This window comes from Pelodiscus sinensis, chromosome 17 (genome assembly GCF_052426305.1).
Source record: "Pelodiscus sinensis isolate ZL-2025 chromosome 17, ASM5242630v1, whole genome shotgun sequence".
In the NCBI taxonomy this organism is placed as follows: Eukaryota; Metazoa; Chordata; order Testudines; family Trionychidae; genus Pelodiscus; species Pelodiscus sinensis.
The window spans coordinates 3,038,538-3,061,160 of record NC_143068.1 but is presented as its reverse complement, the minus strand read 5'-3'; the positions used below and the strand labels follow the sequence as shown (position 1 = coordinate 3,061,160).

The window sequence follows — 22,623 nt, the reverse complement described above, 5'->3', positions numbered from 1 at the left end:
ATGACTAGCCAAGATTGCATATTTGGGTATTAAGATCTTAACTGCTGCTAGTACACTAAAATATCTCTTCCCCTCCTCCCCCTTGCTTTTTTGTTCTTTTGGCAGTAATCCCGTGGATTTGAGTAACCCAGCCATTATAAGCTCTACCCCGAAATTTCAGGAGCAGTTTCTGAATGTGAGTGGAATGACACAAGAATTGAATCAGTACCCCTGCCTTAAACATCTGCCTCAAATATTCTTTCGTGCCATGCGTGGAATCAGCTGTTTAGTGGATGCGTTCCTAGGTAATCTTTCCACTTGTTTGCGTATAGTTAGAACATCACTTATCTGTCAGAAATTACTACAAGCCTCCAAGTAATCGTCATTTATGTTTTATGGATTTTTAGAATTGTGAACGTGGGGGTTTTTATGCACATCTAATGTAATTGCCCATACTTTCACAGTGCATTTACCTGCAAATGGTCTTTGAATTGGCCCGTTATGTGCATAGTTATTACAGGTATGTCAATCGTCCTACAAATGTGTACAAGGAAAAAGCTGGTCTTGACACAGTGTGGCCAAAATTTGTAAACTGGGCCTCCAGATTCAGGCTTCTCAGTCACCTTGTTTGTCAGAGGTTCCGAGCACCAACAATCTAATTTGTAAAGCTCTGAGGCTTATTACTATGAAGTACTGATCTTGAATGTACTGCTACTGTAAAGTACATTCAAAATAATCATTGAAGTCCATGGGATTCTCAGGTGCTCAGCATTGGTGAAAAATAAGCCATTTTTATTTAAACACCTTTTAGGAGTTTAATTCAGGCCTCTAGGTTGAATAATACTTAGTAATGTTAGATCATTTCTGTAGAGTTTTTCAAGTATTAGGCATCATGCCTCTTACATTTCTGAAGATTTAACTAGACATAAAACTTCCACGAAGCTTTGTGTTAAATTGTACTTCAGATCTTACTGCCCCTTTTTGCTTTTTGACTGACATGCAGTATTAATAAACAATCTTGTTATGACTCCCAGAAGTCTAAGTTGAGAAAACAGGTCGTGGCAGACTATATAGTAAAATATGTCACTACTACGCTCAGGAGAAAAAAAGTCTGAAACATAATGCTACCTATTTTACTTTTCTTCCTTTGTAGGAACCTAAATAGTTTAGTTCCCTCAAAAAAAAAAGTCTTATTTGCAGACATTGCTTTTATAAAGCAACTAATAGTCTCTTGACTAGTAATACTTGTTTATATCAATGTGTAACATTAGCATACTACTATTCCATTTGCAGTAGCATGTTCTTGTAGCAAACATAATTCAATAAGCATGTATTTCATTTTCTAAAGAATGGTTTTATTAAATTCTTCTGTTGTATATTGCAGAAAGCAGCCAATTCATTTTTTTCTTCTCTAGGAGTTGCAGTCTTTACGAACAGTGGGTGTGAAAGATTACCCAGATATGGTATTAAGTATTGACTCTTGTTGCACTCATTTGGATAGAAAGTATCTGGGCAGAAGGGTTGATAACTAATACTGATGTATCAAACAAAGGTGTAAAAGTTGCAGTATTCTGTCATTATTTGTAAGAGTGTTGTTTCACTCTTCTGTACAATAAGGAAATATTTGAATTTGTTAAAAAGATGTTGTTACTGTATTCTTTGTGACCTAAAAATGAAAACTATTTATTATAGTCTTGGAGAAGTCTAAAATATAAATCTTTTCCATTTTTTTTACCCATTTTGCTTTGTCCAAGAGCTATTCCCAGGGCTGGTTTTTGTTTTGTTTTTTTTTTTAAACAAAGCTCTGAAGTATTTAGTGTTTTAACCATACACATAAAAGTTCAGTGACTTTGCAAACAGATGTGGAGTAAGACTTTCACACTGGAACAAACTTCCAAATGCATCAACTTGAAAAATATTTGTACTTAACAATGTATTTTCTGTTTTACGTAATCCTACTCGGAATTGCTGTGGCTTGCAACATTTTCATCCCTAAGCTATTGTTGCTTTTTATCTGAGTAACATTGAAATTGTTCTGCAATAACCATGCTAAGACTGATGTCCTAACTGAAGGATTAAGGCCTGACTGCAAGATCTATAGAAGCTGGGCTTTGAGGAATGCACACTTCTTCAAATCAAAAGTAGGTTTAGTTCTGGTGGGGAACAGAGTGAAGCACGCCACTTTCACTTTGTATGTAGAGTTAGACTCTGGAGTTTGTTCCTGTCTGAAAGAGATGCCCTTAGACATTTGTAAAAAACAGAAAAACAAAACCCAAGGTAAGTCACGCTGCTGGCTTCCTGCCAATCGCATCCCTTTGTTTAATCACTATCTGACAAAAAGCTCCAACAGAACATTTTGAGTGAGTTTGCTTAACACAGAATACTGCTTCTTTGTGATGATCAAATTAATAACCCTCTCCACACTGTGCCAATCGAATTTGCTTTGTGTATTGTGCTAGATGTTGCACCGGTGCAGGCAGAAGTGCAGAGGTGTCACATTGCCATAGGCTAACTGACACTGTCCTTTCACTTTTACATGGGCTAAGCTTTTAATGTGAGATTCATGCCTACGTTAACGATACTCCTGAAACATTGATCAGCAATTAAGGGGTTGCAGTACATGCTGTATTCCGGAGGAATTTTTCAGGGTAAAAGTCCTTGAAAATAAATGAAGTACTGTCCTTATCAGTTTGTACTGGGCTAGCTAATGATGCCAAGTCTTGTTTAGATTGAATGCATTCCTGACTCTCTGCACTGTTTTCCTGCCCTGATTTAGGAAATGTTTTGGAGCTGATTTTATTTTTAGTATATTACATGCGAACAATTTAAATCCCAGTAGTTGGATAAAAATAAACATGTCTATTAATAACACGGTTCTGCTTTGTAAATAATAGATTAGTGACCTTCTACTCAGCAAACGTATTGTAACTTGTTGAACAGTGCAGATCTAAAACTGTACATTTTAATTTTAAAATATTTATTAAATAGTTAAAATTTTAAAATATTAATAAATAGCTAGAAAGGGATGGCTCTTTGAAATATAGTGCTTGGTTGTGCTTTTCTAAGCCTGCTCCCACATATTTGCTTGTACCCAGCTGAGGAAAACAGACTTTGGGCTGGCTGACTCCTGGCTTAGACTGGGAGATTGGTTTTGAGATTTGTCCAGTAGTGTCTGAGAGACTGTGCAGTGAAAGGTCAGGGTGACAGTGAGTAAGGAGCAACTGCAGTTCCTTCCTTCCAGTTGTGATCACAGCCTGGAATGCTGCACCCAGCGGAAGACAGGGATTGGGACCAGAAGCTTGTGGGCTCGCTACAGCTGTGCTTCTGTATAGCTTTCTTTTACCTCCTTCCGTTCCTCTGCAGGCGTGGCGCCTTAGATTACCCACCCAAGTCATCCTTTTTTAAAGACTGTTCGAAGTAAAGCTGGGTCATAAGCCATGAATATCAAAACTTTGTCTCATCCTGAAAATATTGGCAGACTGTTCCTGTGATATGAGTCTGGACTGGTTCAATACCTTGAGCATTTCACAGCGAACGTGTGGAAAGAGTGAATAGGAAGGGGTCTTTACCCGTTCACAAAACACAAGAGCCAGCAGTCACCCAACAAAAGTAACGAGCAGAAGGTTTAAAACAAACAGTGCACCGTGACAGCCAAAACTGGAAGTGGGTTCCAAAGCCTGTTCAGTGAGTTCATGGATCAGTGTAAGGAAGGCTTGTATACAAGGATGCATACCCATGCGCTGGATGTCCCTAAGCCTCTGACTGCCAGATGCTGGGACTGGGCTACAAGGGGTGGCTCACTTGATAATTGCCTTGTTCTGTTCATTCCCTTTGAAGCACTGGGCCTTGGCCAGTGCTGGAAGACAAGACACCGTGCTACATGGACCAATGGTGTGACCCAGTCTGGCCGCGCCATACTCACAGCACTCTGTCACCTTGCATCCTGCTTCCTTGGACTGGCGTTAGAGGTGTTCATCTTCTTGATTTGCACAGAAGCCAAGCGGTCTATCCCACAATCATTTGCCATTAAGTTATCTAAGACAGATGCTGTGGGCTTGGGTGAGGCTTTTAGTGTGTGCGGGGGTGAAGTGGTTTGTCCTTTGTTAGTTTCATTGAGACATGAGTAAATGTGAATTGGTTGTTTTGATCCCATGATTAGAAAGAAAGGGCTTTCCAGAGACTTTTGCGTCCCCTTCTGCTATCTGTCCGGGCCCTCACTCCTCCAATTTTTTAGGTGCTTATGTGGGAGTTGGCTCACCTTTGATCAGCAGTGTCCTCCCATGTAGATTTAACTCGGATGCCTTTCTGGCCTGCTTGACAGGCTATACTAATACTGAATGATAAATGTTTCTTTTTTAACCCTCTGGTGTTCGGGGGACACTTCACTGCTGCTGATTTACAGAGTGTCTCAATATCTGGTCATACAGAGGATGCCATGGGACTCTAAATGTACTTTGCTCTGATATTTGCTTTATTCTGTTCTTCAGGCATTTCACGGCCCCGGTCTGACAGTGCTCCCCCTACACCAGTAAATAGGTTGAGCATGCCCCAGAACACTGCTATCAACACAACTCCACCTCATAACCGAAGGCATCGGGCTGTGACTGTGAATAAGGCAACAATGAAAACCAGCACTGTAAGATGTTATGCTTTGTGATTCGGTATTTTTCCATTTGATCTTGTTGATGGTTTGTTCTGCATTTCTGTATGAAGGAATATAAAATTCCCTTCACTTCTACTGGGGTGAAACTGTTTTTTTATTTGAATAGGTTAACACTGCTCACGCGTCAAAAGTGCAACACCAGACGTCATCCTCCACCTCTCCGTTGTCTAGCCCAAACCAGACTAGTTCTGAGCCTCGGCCTCTCCCTGCTCCCCGCAGGCCAAAGGTTAACAGCATCTTGAACCTCTTTGGATCATGGTTATTTGATGCAGCGTTTGTTCACTGTAAACTTCATAATGGAATAAATAGAGACAGCAGCATGACTGGTAAATATTGCTGACCAAATATATTTAACTTTTTCCATGCTTACTGACATTTCCTACCTGCAAGATTAACATTTTCTTAATAAAAAATCAATCAATAGACTATATATCTCTGATAAAGCACTATATTATGGTTAATCCCTTCCAGCTGAGCTAACCCAAACTAGCAGCTTTACTGGCAACACAGCAGAGATCTGTTTTGATTTTGTCTTAGAAATACACCTAGACTTTATAGTACACACTTTTTCACTCAAATGTTGCTAGATACATAATCTTGGATGGCCAAGGCAGACTTGTGTCTCCAGACATGCAGGGAATGTTACCCCCAGTCTTTTTTGACCATGAATGGAGCGCTTTCCAGTAATTCTGTCCATCTTTTATGCTCTTCAGAGCCCTTTTCCTGACACTTGTTCTGCTAATTCTGTTGACAAGAACTGCCTTGTGATAAGGTGCTTACTATATGATGATGGGCCACCCAATGAAGACCTAGACAGATAGAAGATAGTGTTCTGTTTGCAGTGTGTCCTTCTTTCTCTCAGTGGCGTGGAAGGTGGGGGGTTGGTTTGTGAGTAGAGGCCTCTCCTGAATTTGGAAGTAAGACTCCATCGATGCTGTTCCTTGATTTCACAACTTGTGCATTTCTCCCCTTTTGAGGGTCATCAGCCTCTTTGCTTTAGTCTCCCAAGTCCTGTAGAGTAGGGAAGATACAATTCCTTTCCTTTTCCGAGTTCTAGGCACCGGATCCATCTTTGCTCAGGGCAGAAGTGACTAATCTGGTCCTGGCAGCTCCTGCATACAAATGGACTACAGTCCACAGCAACCAGCCTATAAGGAGACTCTCATGGTTTGCCTTCACATGGACTGACTGCTAGTCACTGTGCCTCATGGCTTCTCCCTGGAGTTTGCCTGTTTGCCTTTCTTCCTTATTTTCATGTGAAAAGGAATGGACTCCAGGAGTTGGACTCATCTGGAAAATAGTTGAGCTTTAGTACGAAACAGATGCAAAACGTGCTCTGGTATGTCGAGGCATTTGGGTTCTGACCCTTCATTATTAAATTTGAAACCAGTAAAAAAGCCCTTCTCCACATCCAGCCCTTCCGAATGAGGACTCTGAGCTCCATTACTCAGTCAGGCAGTCCAGGTGCTGGCCACCTACAAACTGTCGGCTTGTCCATTAACCCACCTTGCTGAACCCCTCCGGTTTTTCATTCTGAGGTAGTATTGACAGTGTGGGGCCTTTGCCTTTTGGATCGTCGCAGTGGCTCGTATGTGTACGACTTGGCTGCACGGAAAAGAACTCTATTGATTGTAATCCATACCTACTGTGATATCAGAGCAGGGCTTTGGCGGAAATACGTTTGAGCCATCGTGGTGTCTTTTGATTGAGCTTCAGTTAAGTTAAAAACAAAAAATAATTGTTCTAATTTGAAATAGGACACTCATGTTGATGCCATCTGTTTGGGACTAACAGAAGGGGTGTATTCCTCCTCTTAGTTCAGTGCCAGCTTGCTTGTAGACCTGCTGATAGTGCAGGTAGCACTGTGAAAAGAACCAAAACTGGTAAGGTAGAAGGAGCTTTTCTTTTTGAAACTCATAGGTGCTGAGTGCTTCCTTTCCCTGCATTAGGCATTAGTTTACTGTGAGGCTTATTTCAAAACTAGCATCAGAAAGTGTCCCTTTTGGAATCTTGGGGTATGAAACCAAAGGTCCTGTCACTTCCTCTATGCAGCTGTCTTGGTTTTTGGCCAGAGTGTGCTTTTAACCTACCAGGCTCCACATCTGTGTGTTTGGACCAAATAAAACCACCTTGCTTTCATAGGTGGCCTCTCTAGCTCTGCTTAAGTAGCACCCAGAGGCCCTAGCAGCTGAGATCAGGACCCACTGTGCTAGGTGCTGAATATGTGCAGAAAGGGAGACAGACGGTCTCTGGTCTCACAAGTTTAACAATATCTAAAGAGCCAAGATTGTCAGTGGGTGAGAGAGAAGCATCATCCAGCCTGAGCTCAGCCATAAGAGTAAGGGATGGTCTGCGGCCCCACAGGGAGCATGTGACACAGCTGGAATGGAATCCAGGACTCTGGAGTCACTGTCCAGTACCTTAGCCACGACTTCCCTCTAGTGAGCTGGAGCAAGGTCTATCCTCTGGGACTCCAGTAGAAAATCTGCTGCTGCTGTGGGCAAATTGAGATGTCTGTTGAGGTAATTATGGAAATATGATGCAAATCACCTCAGTAGTCCCTGGCTTAATTTGGTTATGAAATGTAATGTATGTTGCACTACTGCACTTCAGTTTTCACTATGCCACACACATGTGCTATGTCTGAAATGGCATTACGTCTCAGAATTAACTCATTCAGCTTTTGGGGCTGTTAGATTTTTTTTTTAATTAAATCTGGTGGCAAGGAGTGAAATCTGTGACAAATTCCGCATCCGTGGAACTGAGACGTGCAGGGTATTTCAGATCCTGAGAGTGAGAGAAGCAGTTTCATACTTGCATGTGGAAAGGGCTCTGCCTGCCTGAATAAAAAGAACTGTAGAAGTTAAATAGTCTAGTCACCTGTTTAACCTTCTTGGGTCCTGAAAATAGACTTCACAGCCTGTAAGACGGGTGGGAAACTTTTTCTGGGCTTGAGGAGGGAGGGGCGGTGACCCACAGAAAAACCAAACCAAAGCCCCTCAAAGATGTGGCCCCACGTGAGAAGCAGGACAGAGAAGAAACTCCCTCAGTTCCTGGCCAGCGCCTGCATGGAGCGCTTCCCTGCAGTGCAAAGCTGTGCAGAGCCACTTCCCCCTTCCAGGCCAAGCCCACAGGCCAATCCTTGTTTTGATTGGGCTGTGAGCCTGGGGCTTGTCCCCACCCTTGCAGCAGTGTGAGCCAGCTGGCATTCCATCCATGACATCTCCCACATGGCTATAGTGCCAGTGCTGTCTTGTGCCACCGTGGGCGGGGGGGAGCCCCAAGCCTCCCAGGCCGGATCAAGGCAAGTCAGTTCCCCACCCCTGCTATTAGATGGCTAATTCATGGTGTAACTTAGAGTTGCTTAGCACCAGCAGTTCCTATTGGTTTGAATGGGGAGCTTGGAGTGCTCAACACCTCTGTGAGTCAGGCAATTCATGCCCAAGGCAAGGAAGTTCCATTCCATATCAGTGCATTCCATGAGCACTTTCTTCCCTGTGCCCCAAGGTGGAATATTCCCTGCAGTTGGTCTGCCATGGCAGCGTGTGCAGATGCTGTCTCTAGGTGGGACTTCTGTGCCGTGGACAAGCAACACTTCTAGGTCTGCTGTTAGTTCTGGGGCACGGCATCACGGTTATGTTTCCTAGTTTGGCATTAGGCCTGACAATGTTGTTCTTAGTAACCATTGCAGTAAATTAACCACTAAATAATGCCAGCACTTGAGATCAAAGGTGCTCTATAAATATTTGTTTCTTGCATGCCAGTTTTAAGATTCTGTCTCTTCTTCTGCAGCCCATAACCTCACATAATTTTCTGTTGTCCTGGGATTGCTTCACAGAGACATTCTAATATAGATGTATTTGATTTTATAAAACTTTGTGTTCAGGAGGTCTCTTAGTTGCACAGAGTTAGCCAGATGATTTATCATATCGATGCCTAGCATGTCAGAGCTATACTTCTGTCTCCAACTCATGGTTCAGGGACTAAAACCTACTTTTGGAATGGCTTAGAAGAATTTGAAGTAACCAAAGTAACCAAAGAGGGGGGAAATGACCACCAGTATCTCTAAAGTTACTTATCCCTTCAGATGCTTCCACTTGTAACTTCTCCTTTTAAAAGGACCCTGAAGACCTTTTGGTTTTCCAGTATTCTCCGCTGACATTGTTTCTATTGGGAGACACCCAGAATGCTTCAGCATGTTGGCCCCATAGAAGTGAAATAGTGCCTAGCTAGGGCTGAGAGCACATCCCAGCCTGGGTACACACCCATGCCTAGTGGGATGTGAGCTAGTATGCTAAAAACAGCTCTCGACATCCCTTGACCTGTTGGCTGACCTGCGCCTCTGCTGCTGGTGAGAGGGTGTACCTGAGCTGAGAGCCTGCTGTCGGAAAGCACCCCAGGGTGTGCTGCTACAGGAACAAGGTGCATCCTGACATTCAGATCTCAGAGAACGTGGCCAGTGTCAGCAGCACCCCTTGATTAAATACTGTCACACCTCACTTCTCCTGTCCTTATTATGGCCTGTTGGCTCTACCTTCCATGCAGCAAGGAGGCAAAGGTCTGTTGGTCATAGCCAGTCTGCAGGAGCCAATCCATAAACGTTCCCCTCTCTCCTTTGTCCTGGAACTCTGTACCTCATGATTCTGCTTCAGTGTTTTCTCTAACCCCCCTTCCAGATGAGAGGAAAGAAGAACAACCACCATGTGGGTGTTTGGGAGAAAAATGGAGGGGGTGGGTTGGACAGCAAGCAAATAACCTTTCCTACAGATGCCACAGCTGGATCACAGCAAAAAGCATCTTTGGTCACAGAGGAAGAGGCGTGAGAACCTAGCAGGAAAACGGACCTTTTTGCTTAGCTCGTCTCCATTAGTGGGTTTCTACAGAAGGGCCTGACTTTTCTGCTGGCTTAGGCAACTGCCCTCAGTGGGAGCTCTCTGCAATCTGCGTTTGAACGACAGACCATTAGCCAGTGCAGCAGCAGGCCAGGGAAACTCCAGTGTAACCAATCCTTTCTTTTCAGGGGTTCTGTGTGTCTGGGGGGCCCTTGTCAGAGAATGCAGTCACTGCTCCTTTTCTGCCCATTTGGGGTGGGAAGGCTGACGCAGTGCCTTGAACAGCAAAGTATAGTCTGCAGCACCTTACGACATTTTCATAGTGATAGAAATGTAGCTGTGTTAGTCTGGTGTAGCTGAAACAAAAAACAGGACTGTGTAGCACTTTAAAGACAAACAAGATGGTTTATTAGGTGATGAGCTTTTGTGCGCCAGACCCACTTCCTCAGATCAAATAGTGGAAGAAAATTGTCACAACCATATATACTAAAGGATACAATTAAAAAAATGAACACACATGAAAAGGACAAATCAAATTTCACAACAGAAGGGGTTGGGGGGAGGGGAGGTAAATGTCTGTGAGCTAATGATATTAGAGATGATAATTGGGGAAGCTATCTTTGTAATGGTTAAGATAATTAGAGTCTTTATTCAAACTTAGGCGTAAAGTGTCGAATTTAAGCATGAATGACAATTCAGAGGATTCTCTTTCAAGTGTAGTCTTAAAAGGCCTTTGAAGCAGGATGCAGGTAATCAAGTCATTGAGACAATGTCCTTTCTGGTTGAAATGGCAAGAAACTGTTTTTTCTTTGTGATCCTATCTAATATCTGTTTTGTGGGCCTTGATCCTTTGGCAAAGTGTCTGAGACGTTTGTCCAATGTACAAAGCAGACGGACACTTTTGGCACATGATAGCATAGATTATATTTCTGGATGCGCAGGAATGTGTGTTCTTGATCTTATAACTCACTTGGTTAGGTCCAATAATGGTATCAGCAGAGTAAATATGTGGACACAGCTGGCAACGGGGTTTGTTGCAAGGGAAGGTACCAGGGTTAGTATGTCCTGTGGTTGTTGGTAAGAATCATCTTGAGGTTATGTCTCCCACCTAAGTTTGAATAAAGACTCTAATTATCTTACCCATTACAAAGATAGCTTTCCCAATTATCACCTCTAATATCATTAGCTCACAGACATTTACCCCCCCACCCCTCCAACCCCTTCTGTTCTGAGATTTGATTTGTCCTTTTCGTATGTGTTCATTTTTTTAATTGTATCCTTTGGAATATATGGTTGTGACAATTTTCTTCCACTATTTGATCTGAGGAAGTGGGTCTGGCCCATGAAAGCTCATCATCTAATAAACCATCTTGTTAGTCTTTACAGTGCTACATAGAGTTATTTTCAGGCACTGCTCTTGTCTGCTGCTGCGTTGGGGCACGTGTGGCATCTCGTCCTTCGCGTGACTCCAATTCAGGGTGGCTTGTGTGTAGTTCGGAGCACATCTAGAGACTCATGGCCCACAAGGATCTTTGGCCGGTCTCGTTCTCAGGCCCGTCTTTCAGCGAGATTTCATTTGCACTCAGAAGCAGCAACTTGCCTGCTGCCTAGCCTGCCTGCTTGTGCTTTGGGGCTCTTCTGGCAGTTTCAGGTCCTGCGCTGTGCACTGGGTTGCATTCCAGCTGGCTAGAAATATCATCTCTTATCAGCAGCAATTACTCCTATTTCTGCTGCTTCAGGATATGCACCCAAAAGACTTACCACCTTCCTTTCTTACTTCTATGCAGTCTTGGGTAAAAGAGAAGTAGAAGTAATCTGTTCAAGATGCAGATGCATGTTTGGCTGGGAAAGTCAATTTTGTGTGTGTGTCATTCTCTGGAATTGGGTCACACAGCAGGTTGCCACACAAGGGACTGTTCCTTCATTAGCCTGTCTGCTGTCCAGTTTGTCTTTGTGTTAGCAGAGCTTCCCGCTAGCTGCTCATGGTTAGTTACCTCATCAGCAATAGATATCGATTTCTCCTCTGGATGCTGTGATTGCCTCAGTAATTTTAAATTCACTGAGGAATTTTGTAGGACTTTATCTACAATGTGCTGGGGAGCAGTTCCTGTTGGCTGTGCAGTTTGGAAACTGCAGATGGATGAGGCATTGGATCTCGGGAACTGTTCAGCCTGCTGTCATGCTGACTTTGAACCAGTGCGTCCCCTCAGTTGTGTCTTGTCAGCTGCTAACAAGTTTTTCTTGGGCATTTGAGAAGCCTTGAAAGGAAATCTCCTGAGTGGTACAGTCATGGCCGAATCTCTTCTTAACAGAGATTTACTCTGCTGATTTCTCCAGACCATGTGTTTAGTAAAATGCAATGATACTACCCCGGCCCTCTCAACAAGTTTTCGAAGACGAAATTTCTCTAGTGCTTGTGGGATGATAGCCGTCTTGCCTGATTAAATGACAGAAACTTGATTGCCACTCATAAGTATGTCTGCTCTGTGAAGGTAAAGCCAGGATACCAAGTCTCAGAGCCTGGGTCAGCAAGGTTGAGTTTCATGGCTATAAAATTTTAGTGTAGTCAGTGAAAGATGCTCTCAGTGCTTCCGTTGCCTCAGAAAATCTCATGTTTCCCAAAAGTGCCATCTCTCTGTGGAATAAAATTCTAAAGCCAGAGTAAACAGGGGAATCTAACTTCACCTCCACATCCATGCCAGGGGGCTCCTCCTTCCAGCATGCCTGTGTCAGAATAAGTTGGGTCCCTGCTTCTGAGTTTCACTCCTGGAAGTCATCTGAGAGGAAGACTCGAGATTTTTCTGATAAGATCTCTGAAAACCATGCCTCACGTTCTCCTGGTAGGGAATCTGCCACAAAAATCCTTGAGCCCCATTAGTCTCTCTGATTCACTACCTATGAGGCTGCTTGTTCTTCAGGTATCGGGCCACTGTTAAATTTAAAACTATCAGGCTTGGCTAAGCCATCAGGTGTGTCTGCTCAGTCGATACTGAGGATGTCCCTTCACATTCCCTCAGAACTCCCCTCAGAGCAGGACAGACCCTTGGGGGACCCCACTAGCTACTTCTCTCCACTCAGAAATTGTACCATTTATTCCTACCCTTTGTTTCCTGTCTTTTAACCAGTTCGCAATCCATGAAAGGACCTTCCCTCTTATCATATGACATCTTATTTTACTTAAGAGCCTTTGGTGAGGGACCTTGTTAAAAACTTTCTGGAAATCTAAGTGCGCTATATCAACTGGATCTCCCTTGTCCACATGTTTGTTGACCCTCTCAAAGAACTCTAGTAGATTGGTGAGGCAGGATTTCCCTTTTCAGAAACCATGTTGACTTTCCCCAACTAATTATGTTTATCCATGTGTCTGACAATTTTATTCTTTACTATAGCTTCATCTAATTTGCCCGTTACTACTGTTAGACTTCCTCATCCCCGGATGAAGCAGTTATACCACCTTTGCCATTTTTGAAGCCATCTCTGAAGAGAAATATGTGCTGCTCTGATCATTCCAGAAACTTTCTCCTTGGCTCTGACCATCAACGAGTCCTCTTTGCAGAGGTGCTGTGTGTCAAAAGCCATTGTTCCAGCTCATTAGATAGCTTTCTGTGTCTCTAGTCCTGCCTTCCAGTCAAGACCAGTGAAACTGGCAAATGTCACCCCTAGCCAGGAAGAAAAGTGGGGCGAGGTTCCGGCTCTTAAGGAGGCTAGTGGTTCTCTGGGGGCTGCGTTCAGGGTCTCTGATATCTAGCAGCAAGACCCCTAGTGAACAGGAGGAACTGAAGCTTGGTGAAGTCTCTAACTCTGCAGGCAGTAGTAGTGCTGTTCTCATCATTGAGCTGAACAGGGGTGTTGGGAGACTGATGTACATTGACACAAAGGCGGATGTGCTGGCACTAAGCTCAGATTCACAGAGCTCTTAGGCCTATTAAGGCTCCATCTTCAAAGGCCACCCACTTGCAGGACTTAAATGTAACGCTCTAGGTTGTCAGAAGTGCTGAGCTCTACCTCCATGAGATGCACCTGCAGGAGTACCACCACCATCTGAGTAAGTGTGCACAGCTCTGGGACCAAAGTGCCAGTAATTAGCTTATGTTGCACAAGTAGGCACTCCAGTGCGTCTACACAGCAGGACTTAACTTGAAATAAGCTATGTAAATTGAGCGATGTCAGTTGTGAGCTTATAGCGAGGTCAGGAGCATCTACACAGCACTTATTTTGAAATTGAGCGCTCTTCCTCCGACTTCCCTTTCTCGTACAACGAGAGTTATAGGAGTCGGAGTAAGAAGCCCTCCAGCTTGACAGTATTTCGACACTATTTCAGAATAACTGCCTGCTGTGTAGACAGGACTAAGTTATTTCCAAATAATGTTGCTGTGTAGCCGTGCCCTAGGTGAACACAGCAAACCACTCAGATGGGCTACCTGAATTGCAACGCCTAGGGTGGATGTTTGGAAGCTGAAGAAGGGACTTGACTGTCTTTGTGTCCAGAAAAGGATGAGAGAGGATGTCCCAAGCCTTTGTCTCCTGCACAGTTCAAGGAAATGGGCACATGACAGCTAGTAGGGAGACTTGGGAATGAGCTCTTCCCTGCTCCTGCCTTCAGAGGACAAGATAAAACCTTGAGGGCTATAGGAGCTGTACCAATGTCTTGCTAATGAGCTAAGTGCAGGTGAATCCTGCAGGCTGAGGGACTAATCCTCAGCTCTGTATCCATAGATGGTGCAGCTGAGAGGGTGAGTCGCCAAAGAACTGATTGCAACTCATTGATACCAATATGCTGTAAGCGTCCCCTAGTCTGCTCTCCAGTATGGTGACTTGTAACGTCCCTCAAAAGCCTTCTGTCAGCTGGGGGTTGCTGGAGTAGAATTGGCACCTGTCTGGCACCTCCCTGCCTTGAACATATGCCTTATTCCAGGGGGTTGTGGTGTCGGGAGCCAGGAGCCAGCTGTGAAAGTTCCCAGCTGTTTTATTTCCAGGCTAGCAATGAGGGACTGCATCTCAGCTCATGAGCTGTCCCAAAATAGAGAGAGAGGCAGTTTTTAAATGGTAAGTAACGTTTCCCTTACTGGGAACTGACGTTTTCCCCCTTCTGTGTTTTCTTGGGGATTGCGTCTAAGGTGTTGAAGTGTTGAATCATTGTCATTATTCTGCTGCCTGTTTATATCTTGACTGAGATGAAAACGGGCAGGCTTGTGCACTTATGCTGTCCTTTGTTGAGGATTCTTTGTCATCTTGCTTCCTGGAAGCTGGAGCCATATCACTTAGTGTAAAGAGTTTGTGGTTGGGGAAAGAGGAGAATTGGGGCAAGCAGCGTTACTGGTAAGTAACTTTCTCATGTGGGTTCATCCCAGATAAGCGAGTCTTGTGTTGTACGGGTGTGATATCCTTCCTGCAGGGCATAGGCTAGGAGAAGCACAGCTTGAGCTGGGATGGGTTAATACATTTACATTTATTTAAAGATCAATTGTACATGAATATGAACAAAATTGAACATTATTAGTATTTTGTGGATTTCTTTGTTCATTGTTTTGCATGGTACTTTCAAAACCATAATTTTGGACCTGAATGCCAATTTCCTGTGTGTTTAACAAGCTTGCTATGTCATAAAGCTTTTAATCTATTTTTCAAAAAAGCTAAAAGCTTCTTAACTTATATTACAATTTCACCATCTGTGAAGTATTTATAACTACTGCTGTCCTTTGATTTGTTTCCATTTTATTTCTATTATCTTGCAGCATCTTTTATCCAAATTCTTCTTTCTTATAAATCTTGTAAGTAGGAACCAGTAGCTTCTCCTTAATTGCAGTCATGTTTTTTTTCTTTTTTCATAATCCCATATTTTAATTTGTAATATCATTTGTCATTGTCTCTTGTAGCTTTTGCACTTTTACTTGGGAAAGACAAGTAATTTTTTGTGTGTGTTTTTGAATGGGGAAGATTGTTGGCAAAAGCAAATTAATATGCCTGAATCAGTCCCATCATTTATGTACTATAGTCTGTGATCATGTCATGAATTTCAGGACCTTGCACTAACCATGTTTTTTTGTTTTTTTTAACTTAAAGCTTATTTTTATACAGACCTAGTGTTTGATTTGTATGCATTGTGCATGTAGTGTTTGGTTTTTTTCTCCAACTATAGTATGTTGCTGGATAGCTTATTTAGGACAAAAATGGCTCATGGGAAGATGCATAAAGATTTGTGCTTATTTGCCATTTACGCCATAAAAATCTTAAAGGTAACAAACCATCAGATACTTTACGTTGATAATTTTAAAAAGAAAAACCGAGTAAAGACTTTTGTTAGGAATTTTACCAACTGTATGGAGGGTTAATTTTTAGAATTAGTGAAACTGGCAAAGTGTTGGTTGGATAACTTCAAGCTCCTCACCCTTTGTAAATTTCATTTTCCCCAGTGTCCTACGCTCTAAATAGTGTCAGTTACTGGTGGAATTCTGCTGCATTCCTAGCCCAAACCAGTCTCTCTAGTTTTGCAAGCAATACTGGCACATGATTGCCTTGGCTAAAAATCATAAGCCAGGTGTGTCCCAGTCTGTCGGGATCCCCCAGGGAAGTGGCTGTCACATTGCCCAGGGAGCATATAGTACAGTATTCTTGGCTGCCTCTCCAGTAGAAAGTGACTAGCTTTCTGCATGTTGTTCGAATGGCACAAGGAGTTAGGCTATCTTTAGGGGGAATTAATAAACTACATTAGCTATATCACTCAGATACATTCTGTAGGAAGAGAAAACAGTGCTAAAGACTGGCCAGCCCCGTGGGGCAATCCACAGGCATTTTGGTATTTTAGAAATGTTTGTAGAACATATTGCAGAATGTATTTAAAACTTGAATTAATACTGTGAAGTAGCCACTAGGCAACTGTCCCATTTCCTGGTAGCTGTCACCCTGGACTGGCTAACTTCAAAGATTCCTGTGGCAATTACAGGCACTGCCTGATAGAGGGACCAAAGCAAACGGCAGCTTTGAACACCGTCAGCCATGGCTCTCACTCTAACATGGAGGCTGTACTCTTCCTGACATCAACAGTAGACACCAGGTAGTGAGAGAAGGTGGGCACAGCTGAGTGGCTCTGTGCTCAAAAGGCAGCCAAAAAGACACGGAGTGGGGTTGGGGGATGGAACAACTTCAGACAGTGACCAGGCAGCTTAGGAAATGGCAAGGCAAATGAGAAACCATTTAGTAAATTAGGCAAAGGGGCGGCAGGGAGTGAGGAGGGGAACGGGATCTTTTTTTCGCACGAGGCAGGGAATTAGACTGATGTGCACCAATCTGCATGTGCTCACAGAAGTGTACTCTTCTTGCCTGCACACTGCTGAGGGTGCACATACACACACACAGGGTCTGAAGTATTATCCCTCCTGTGGTAGGGAAGGAATCAAATAACTTGAAATAGGTTTACAAACAGAGGCAGTGATTCAAATACAGTGAACTAGCAGCTTTTTCATAATCACTAAATTTGACGTGATCTTTGTGTCCTGGATCCCATGAGCCTGTTTTGTATGTTGACAAACACAATGAAAACTCTCATTTTCTTATCTTTTCAGCTATAGCAACCCAAGCTAGCATGGAATTTCGTCGGAAAGGATCACAAATGTCCACAGACACCATGAATTCCAATCCTACATTTGATGCAAGTGAATTTCCCGATAACTATGAAGCAGGAAGAGCTGAGGCATGTGGAACACTGTGTAGGATATTTTGTAGCAAGAAGACTGGCGAGGATATACTGCCAGCTTACTTATCCCGGTACTAAAGTATCTTCCACTTGCTTTATTGCTATCATTTTGTGGTGGAAAATCAAATTATTTTGAGTAAACAGCATCCTGTTTGCTCCTGAATCTTGTATTGCCAATTAGTGGATAATTGTTTAGGTCTTTAAACATGCTGTATCTAGGAACCTATGTATAAATCAGCAGGAGATTTCTGGTCCCCTCTCATGACCCCAGTTATATTGGGATTTTTCTCAAGGATGCTGAATATGTGCCTTCCTTTTGCTGGCTGTCTTTAGCTCTTGCATGGCACAGGTTGAGCCTCTCTAGTCTGGCACTCTCTGGTCTGCCAACATCAGTGGCCTGACATGATTTGAATGAGCCAGAAGTCCACTTATTGCAGGCATGGCCAAGTTTCCCGCAGTCCCATAAAGTTTGTTACAGCGACCAGTCCTAGCTCTCAGTGTTCTGTGCTGTTGTTTGGCTCTAATTCACCCCTACATGTCTTCTCAGAGCCCAGTGAGCAGTAGAAGTGTTGGCAATGCTGCTAGACAATATTGACCTGTCTTGGTTCAGTACATTCTCGGGTTCAGCACCAGTTGGATCCTGAGGATGCTGGAGAAGAGAGGCTCATCCTGTAGCTTTTTTTCCTCTTGTACACTGTCACACTGAAATGTTTTATTACACAGACAAGGCATATTTGTGTATTACACATTGAGAGAGGTTCGAATATGGTCTCCAGCTTTGCAAAAATGAATTGCAGTTGGCTTAATTTGACTATGGGAATTAGATTTTTCACTTTGTGAACTGTTGTGATATGACCTGTCAGTAGTGAAAGGAATGGATGGAGAAACACACCAGTGCAGTGTGTTAGGGTAAAAAATCCAAACGCAATTTCAGTTAAATGAATCTACATCCCAATGACCTTCAGTAAGATTTGGACCTAAGTATCTAAGCTACTTTAAAAAATGGACGTTAAACTTGCAAGTCATTTAACTGCTTTATAAAAATGTACCTTTAGAGTCCATGTGTTGGAAAAGAGGTATTGCTCGCTGGATGAGCTGACTTCCGTTTTGCCTCTAGTGAAAGTAGGCTACCGGGCACGTTACTGTTCCTGACTTCTCCTGATAAGGGAGCAAATATGTTATTCCAAGAGTACAGCACATTGAATAATGCAGAAAGTAGAGTAACACAGGTTTAAAGGGACAGGGTCTGTTTAAAAATTATTCTTGCGTCTACAAATTGTTTGTTCTATTGTTACACATGACACCTAAGTTCAGTACAGCTGAAAAGTTAGAGAAAACAACTTTCCTCTGCTTCTCAATTTGTTTACTTTGTGCATGTTCATTGTATTAAGAGTGTATAGTCTGTTACAGTGTACCCCTTAAATAGGGCATTCTGCTTGTTTATGGGAAAGGTTCACACAGCCATCAAGGAGGTGATGATAGAGATGTTTAAATATAAGTTAATGGAATAGTTGTTTAACCTTATGAATTCTTATTGGTTACTCGACTATTCTATAGTCCCTGCAGTAGCCAGTAGCCGGTGCGCTCTGGCCTCGCTCCCGAGGAGCCCCCTGCCACTCTGTGTGCTGCCTCTGTGTCAGAGGCAGCAGAGTGGGATAGTAGCAGCCCCTGTCCAGGGGGCAGCTGAGCTCCTGGACCCGGTGCGAGTTGGAACTGAGCTGGGCTGCCTGCCCGCCCAGCTCCTAATACATTTGAAATGCAGAGCCACAGCAGTGGTAGTTCCCGGCCCTAGCACGAGACTGGACTGAGCCGGAGCGCTGGCCAGCCTGCTAAAAAATGTACTGGCAACAGGGGTGAATGTGTGTAGTCTATTGCATTAACCTATAAGCTTTTGGTTATCAGGTAATCAGTTAATCGACTACACTATTACATCTTTAGGTGAGGGTGGGATATTTTTTTTAAAGCGGGAATGACAAACCCAAAACCATTGTTATGAGGACTGAATAGAAGATATAGCAGGCTGAATAAAAGTCAGTATTGAAAAAGTCCAGGTTCCTGTTAGCATCCCTACTGTGTGAACAACACAAATTCAAACAAAATTGGTAATACTCCAAGCTGTGCTAAATTTGTGACCAGTATCACCTTCCAATATGAGAAGCTGAAATGCTTTGACCTGGCTGTATTGGTCCAGCAGGCTTTTCAGTCTGAAGTCAATGGGCTATGTGCTCATAAGGCATTTATAAGCGTTTGACAATGATACACTTATGTGCCTAAATATAAGCTGTTAGCTCCTGGGTTTTGAAAACTGTTGGTCTGTATTTTAATTTGAAAGGCTATCCGCAGGTACAAATAGTATATGTATAAATACGTACAAATAACATAAGCCTGTCTTTCTTTCAGGTTTTACATGCTTCTAATTCAGGGTTTGCAGATAGCAGATTTCATTTGCTACCCAGTGCTGGCCAGCATTATTCTAAACTCTCCTCCTTTGTTCTGCTGTGACCTGAAAGGGATTGATGTTGTGGTTCCTTACTTCATTTCTGCCCTTGAGACGATTTTACCTGACAGGTAAATACTCTTTTGACAAAGATGTCGCCCTTTTTCTTTTAACATGTTGCTTGTGAAGAATTTTCATTAATGCATCCGGAACTGTCTCCCGGGGGTCTCTGTGACGCAGTAAATGTAATTTAAACAGCAACAGTAATAACTCAAGTAACAGTGCACACAGCCTCTTGCATTTCTTTACCTTTAGCTAGGCTTGGCAGATTTGATTTTTTTTTTTAATAATTTTGATGGATAATAGCAATATTTATTTTAAACGTCACTATTTTAAGTTTTTACACATTTGGGAAAAATTAGAGCAGTTCAGCCAATAAGGGGAGTCAGATATAGAGGCAGAGGCAGTAGGAGTGGGGGGGAGGCAGCTCTGGGGGGGCTGCCTGCCTTCCCTCCCCCGCCATGTGTAACTGCTGGAAGTTTCAGTGGTTACAGGTTTACCCTAGTTAAAACGCAAATTGCCAACATCATATGTCAAAATATACAAAGTAAATATCCTTAAATCAACTTTATTAAAATCTCACATAGGTAAAAAAGTGCTATCTGGAAATGTCAATGAATATAATTAGAAATACTTATTGTCAGGGCTTGACAAACGGCAGCGAAATCTACTCGCCAGCCCTGCACTGCGCATGCGCTAGATCCACATTGCACATGCGCGCGCCGCCAGTGAACAGGCGACTGGCTGAAATCTACTTGCCACGGGCGAGTAGAAACAGCGATTTGTCGAGCCCTGCTTATTGTCCATTTGTGTGTGTACAGTGAAATCAACCTTTTACCAATTAAAAATGGAACCGTTCCAAGCCTAGCTTTAATTATTATTATCGATTGGGGTTTTGACCCAAGACTGGCATGTTGCCTTTCCAAGGAACAGAAGGTTCTTGGATCTGGGGTGCCCATGAGAATCCAACAACCCCTATCTGGGAGCATGTGAATTTCTGTGGGCAAGTTAATGATAGAAAAGTAAGGGAGGTGCCATTTGATTAATAAAAAATAATCTGAATCTTAATTCCAGTAATAAATAGTCATAATTCCTTCAGTGGGTATGGGGAGCCTGGAGCTGCAGGAGGAGCAGCCTGCTCCAGGAGTTAAGGTTGGTGGGCATTTTGATAATGCCGTGTCTTTCTGCACGTGATGGCTCACGGCAGCTCTGTTTAGGAGGGTGCATGCTGTGCGTACAGTTGTCAGGAGGTTTTTGCTTAAGTGGCGCCCTTTGGGGTGGCTGCGACTATAGCAGGAGTGGTGGTTAGAGATAGACCAAGACCTCTGCAGTCCTCTAGCGAAGGCCAAGGCTCAACCAGGCAGCCCATGGCATCTAAAAAGACCTTTTGAAGGTGCTGTCAGGGAAAACACACCAGCTCAGATCCTCCCCCTGTGTTTGCGGATCATTTATCCCACTTCTGTTCTTTGGCCCAGATCACCTCTGATCACTGGGTCTTGAACACAACAGAGCTTGACATACCCTCTCCAGTTCTGTTCCTTCCCATGCGCCCTCCCTCGCCCTCTTCAGGGACCTGTCCCATGAGCAACTCTTTGTTCAGGAAGTGCAGATGCTCCCACAGCTTGGAGCAGTAGCAGAGGTTCCTCTGGAGTTCAGGGGCAGGGTTTTTACTCCTGTTATTTCCAAATCTACAAGGGCAAGGGTGAGCTCAGACCTTTTCTAGACTTGCACAACCGGGACAGATTCACGAAGTAGTTGAGTTTCCACATGGTCTCCCTGGCTTCTTAGCCTGCTAGGACTGGAAGAGACCTCAGGAGTCATCCAGGCCAGCCCCCAGCCCAAGGCAGAACCAATCCCAACTAAATCAACCCAGCCAGGGTTGTGTCAAGCTGAGACTTAAAAGCCTCTAGGGATGGAGATTCCCTTCCCTGGATCCGGGGGACTGATACACTGCCCTCTCTTTGAAGGATGCACATTTTCACATCTCCCCCATCCCGCCCCACAAAAGATTTCTGCAGTTTGTAGTAAACAAGACACACTTTCAGTTTGCAGTCTGTACCTTCAGCCTCTTGGCAGCCCCACGCATGCTTACCGGATCCAGGGTGGTCGTGGAGGCCTTACTTCGCAGGAGGTGTATGCAAGTCTTTCCTTACTTGGGTGACTGGTCAGACTCCAGCACTAGGAGACCATGTGAGAAAAGTGCATGATAAGTTCCTCTGGCTTGGCCTTGTTCTGAGTGTGGCCGTCTCTACTCTACTTCCCGCTCAGAGGAGAGAGTGTTGATCAGAGCCCTGCTAACATTCCCTCAACACGCTTGTCTCCTCCCTGTGAGGGCCATCGTAAAGCTCCTCAGCACGCTTCCCACCATGACGGTCGAATTGGTTAGTGGCTTGGCCATATGGCAGCTTGCACGTTTGTGGTGCAACATGCCCAGACTGTCCATGCCAGGCATGGCCAGCCCGAGTTCAGACTCTGTTCAGGCTACTTGGGCAGACTGGTCACCTGCCACCTCAGGTCTCACCTCCCTTCAATGCTGGCCAGCCCACAAGCAGTGCCCTTTTCCGAACCTGAGCCCACGCCGACTCCAGTCCCAGAAGTGTCAGCAATGGGATCGGGAGCACGTGGGCGATTTCAGGACTCAGGATCTGTCACACGCAGAGGTCCCACTGCACAGCGCTGTCGAGGAGCTTCACTTGGTGTGGCTTGCCTGCAGGAGCTTTACAGTGCCGCTGTGTCCCAGTTTTATTCAGCAGCATCCGAGCGCTGCTCCGATGAACAGGCAGCGTGGTGCTCGCTCCTCTCCCTTCGGGGAGGGAGCCCTAAGGCTGTGGGACTTGTGCAGTGCCTGCAGTCCATGACTGGAGACCTCCTGCCCACTGAGCTTGCAGACGTAGCTGGCAGGCCACCCCGGTAGGTCCTTCTGCTGCCAGGAGCGGTCCCTCCTCCCAGATGTCACCAC

General features: G+C 44.0%; 1 protein-coding gene across 7 annotated transcripts in view; it reads left to right on the top strand.

The window, feature by feature from the left end:
- The window catches only part of RALGAPB (Ral GTPase activating protein non-catalytic subunit beta), a 118,487-nt gene that overhangs the window by 45,595 nt on the left and 50,269 nt on the right, over positions 1 to 22,623 (top strand). For 5 of the 7 annotated variants that reach the window (XM_075900745.2, XM_089769805.1, XM_075900743.2 and 2 more), the window contains exons 7-12: positions 106 to 284; positions 4,467 to 4,615; positions 4,749 to 4,968; positions 15,210 to 15,245; positions 17,037 to 17,238; positions 19,568 to 19,735. In XM_075900745.2, the coding sequence (XP_075756860.2) occupies positions 106 to 284; positions 4,467 to 4,615; positions 4,749 to 4,968; positions 15,210 to 15,245; positions 17,037 to 17,238; positions 19,568 to 19,735 (954 nt within the window). The remainder of the gene's footprint in view (positions 1 to 105; positions 285 to 4,466; positions 4,616 to 4,748; positions 4,969 to 15,209; positions 15,246 to 17,036; positions 17,239 to 19,567; positions 19,736 to 22,623) is intronic. The other 2 variants (XM_089769807.1, XM_089769806.1) reach the window with 1 other exon arrangement.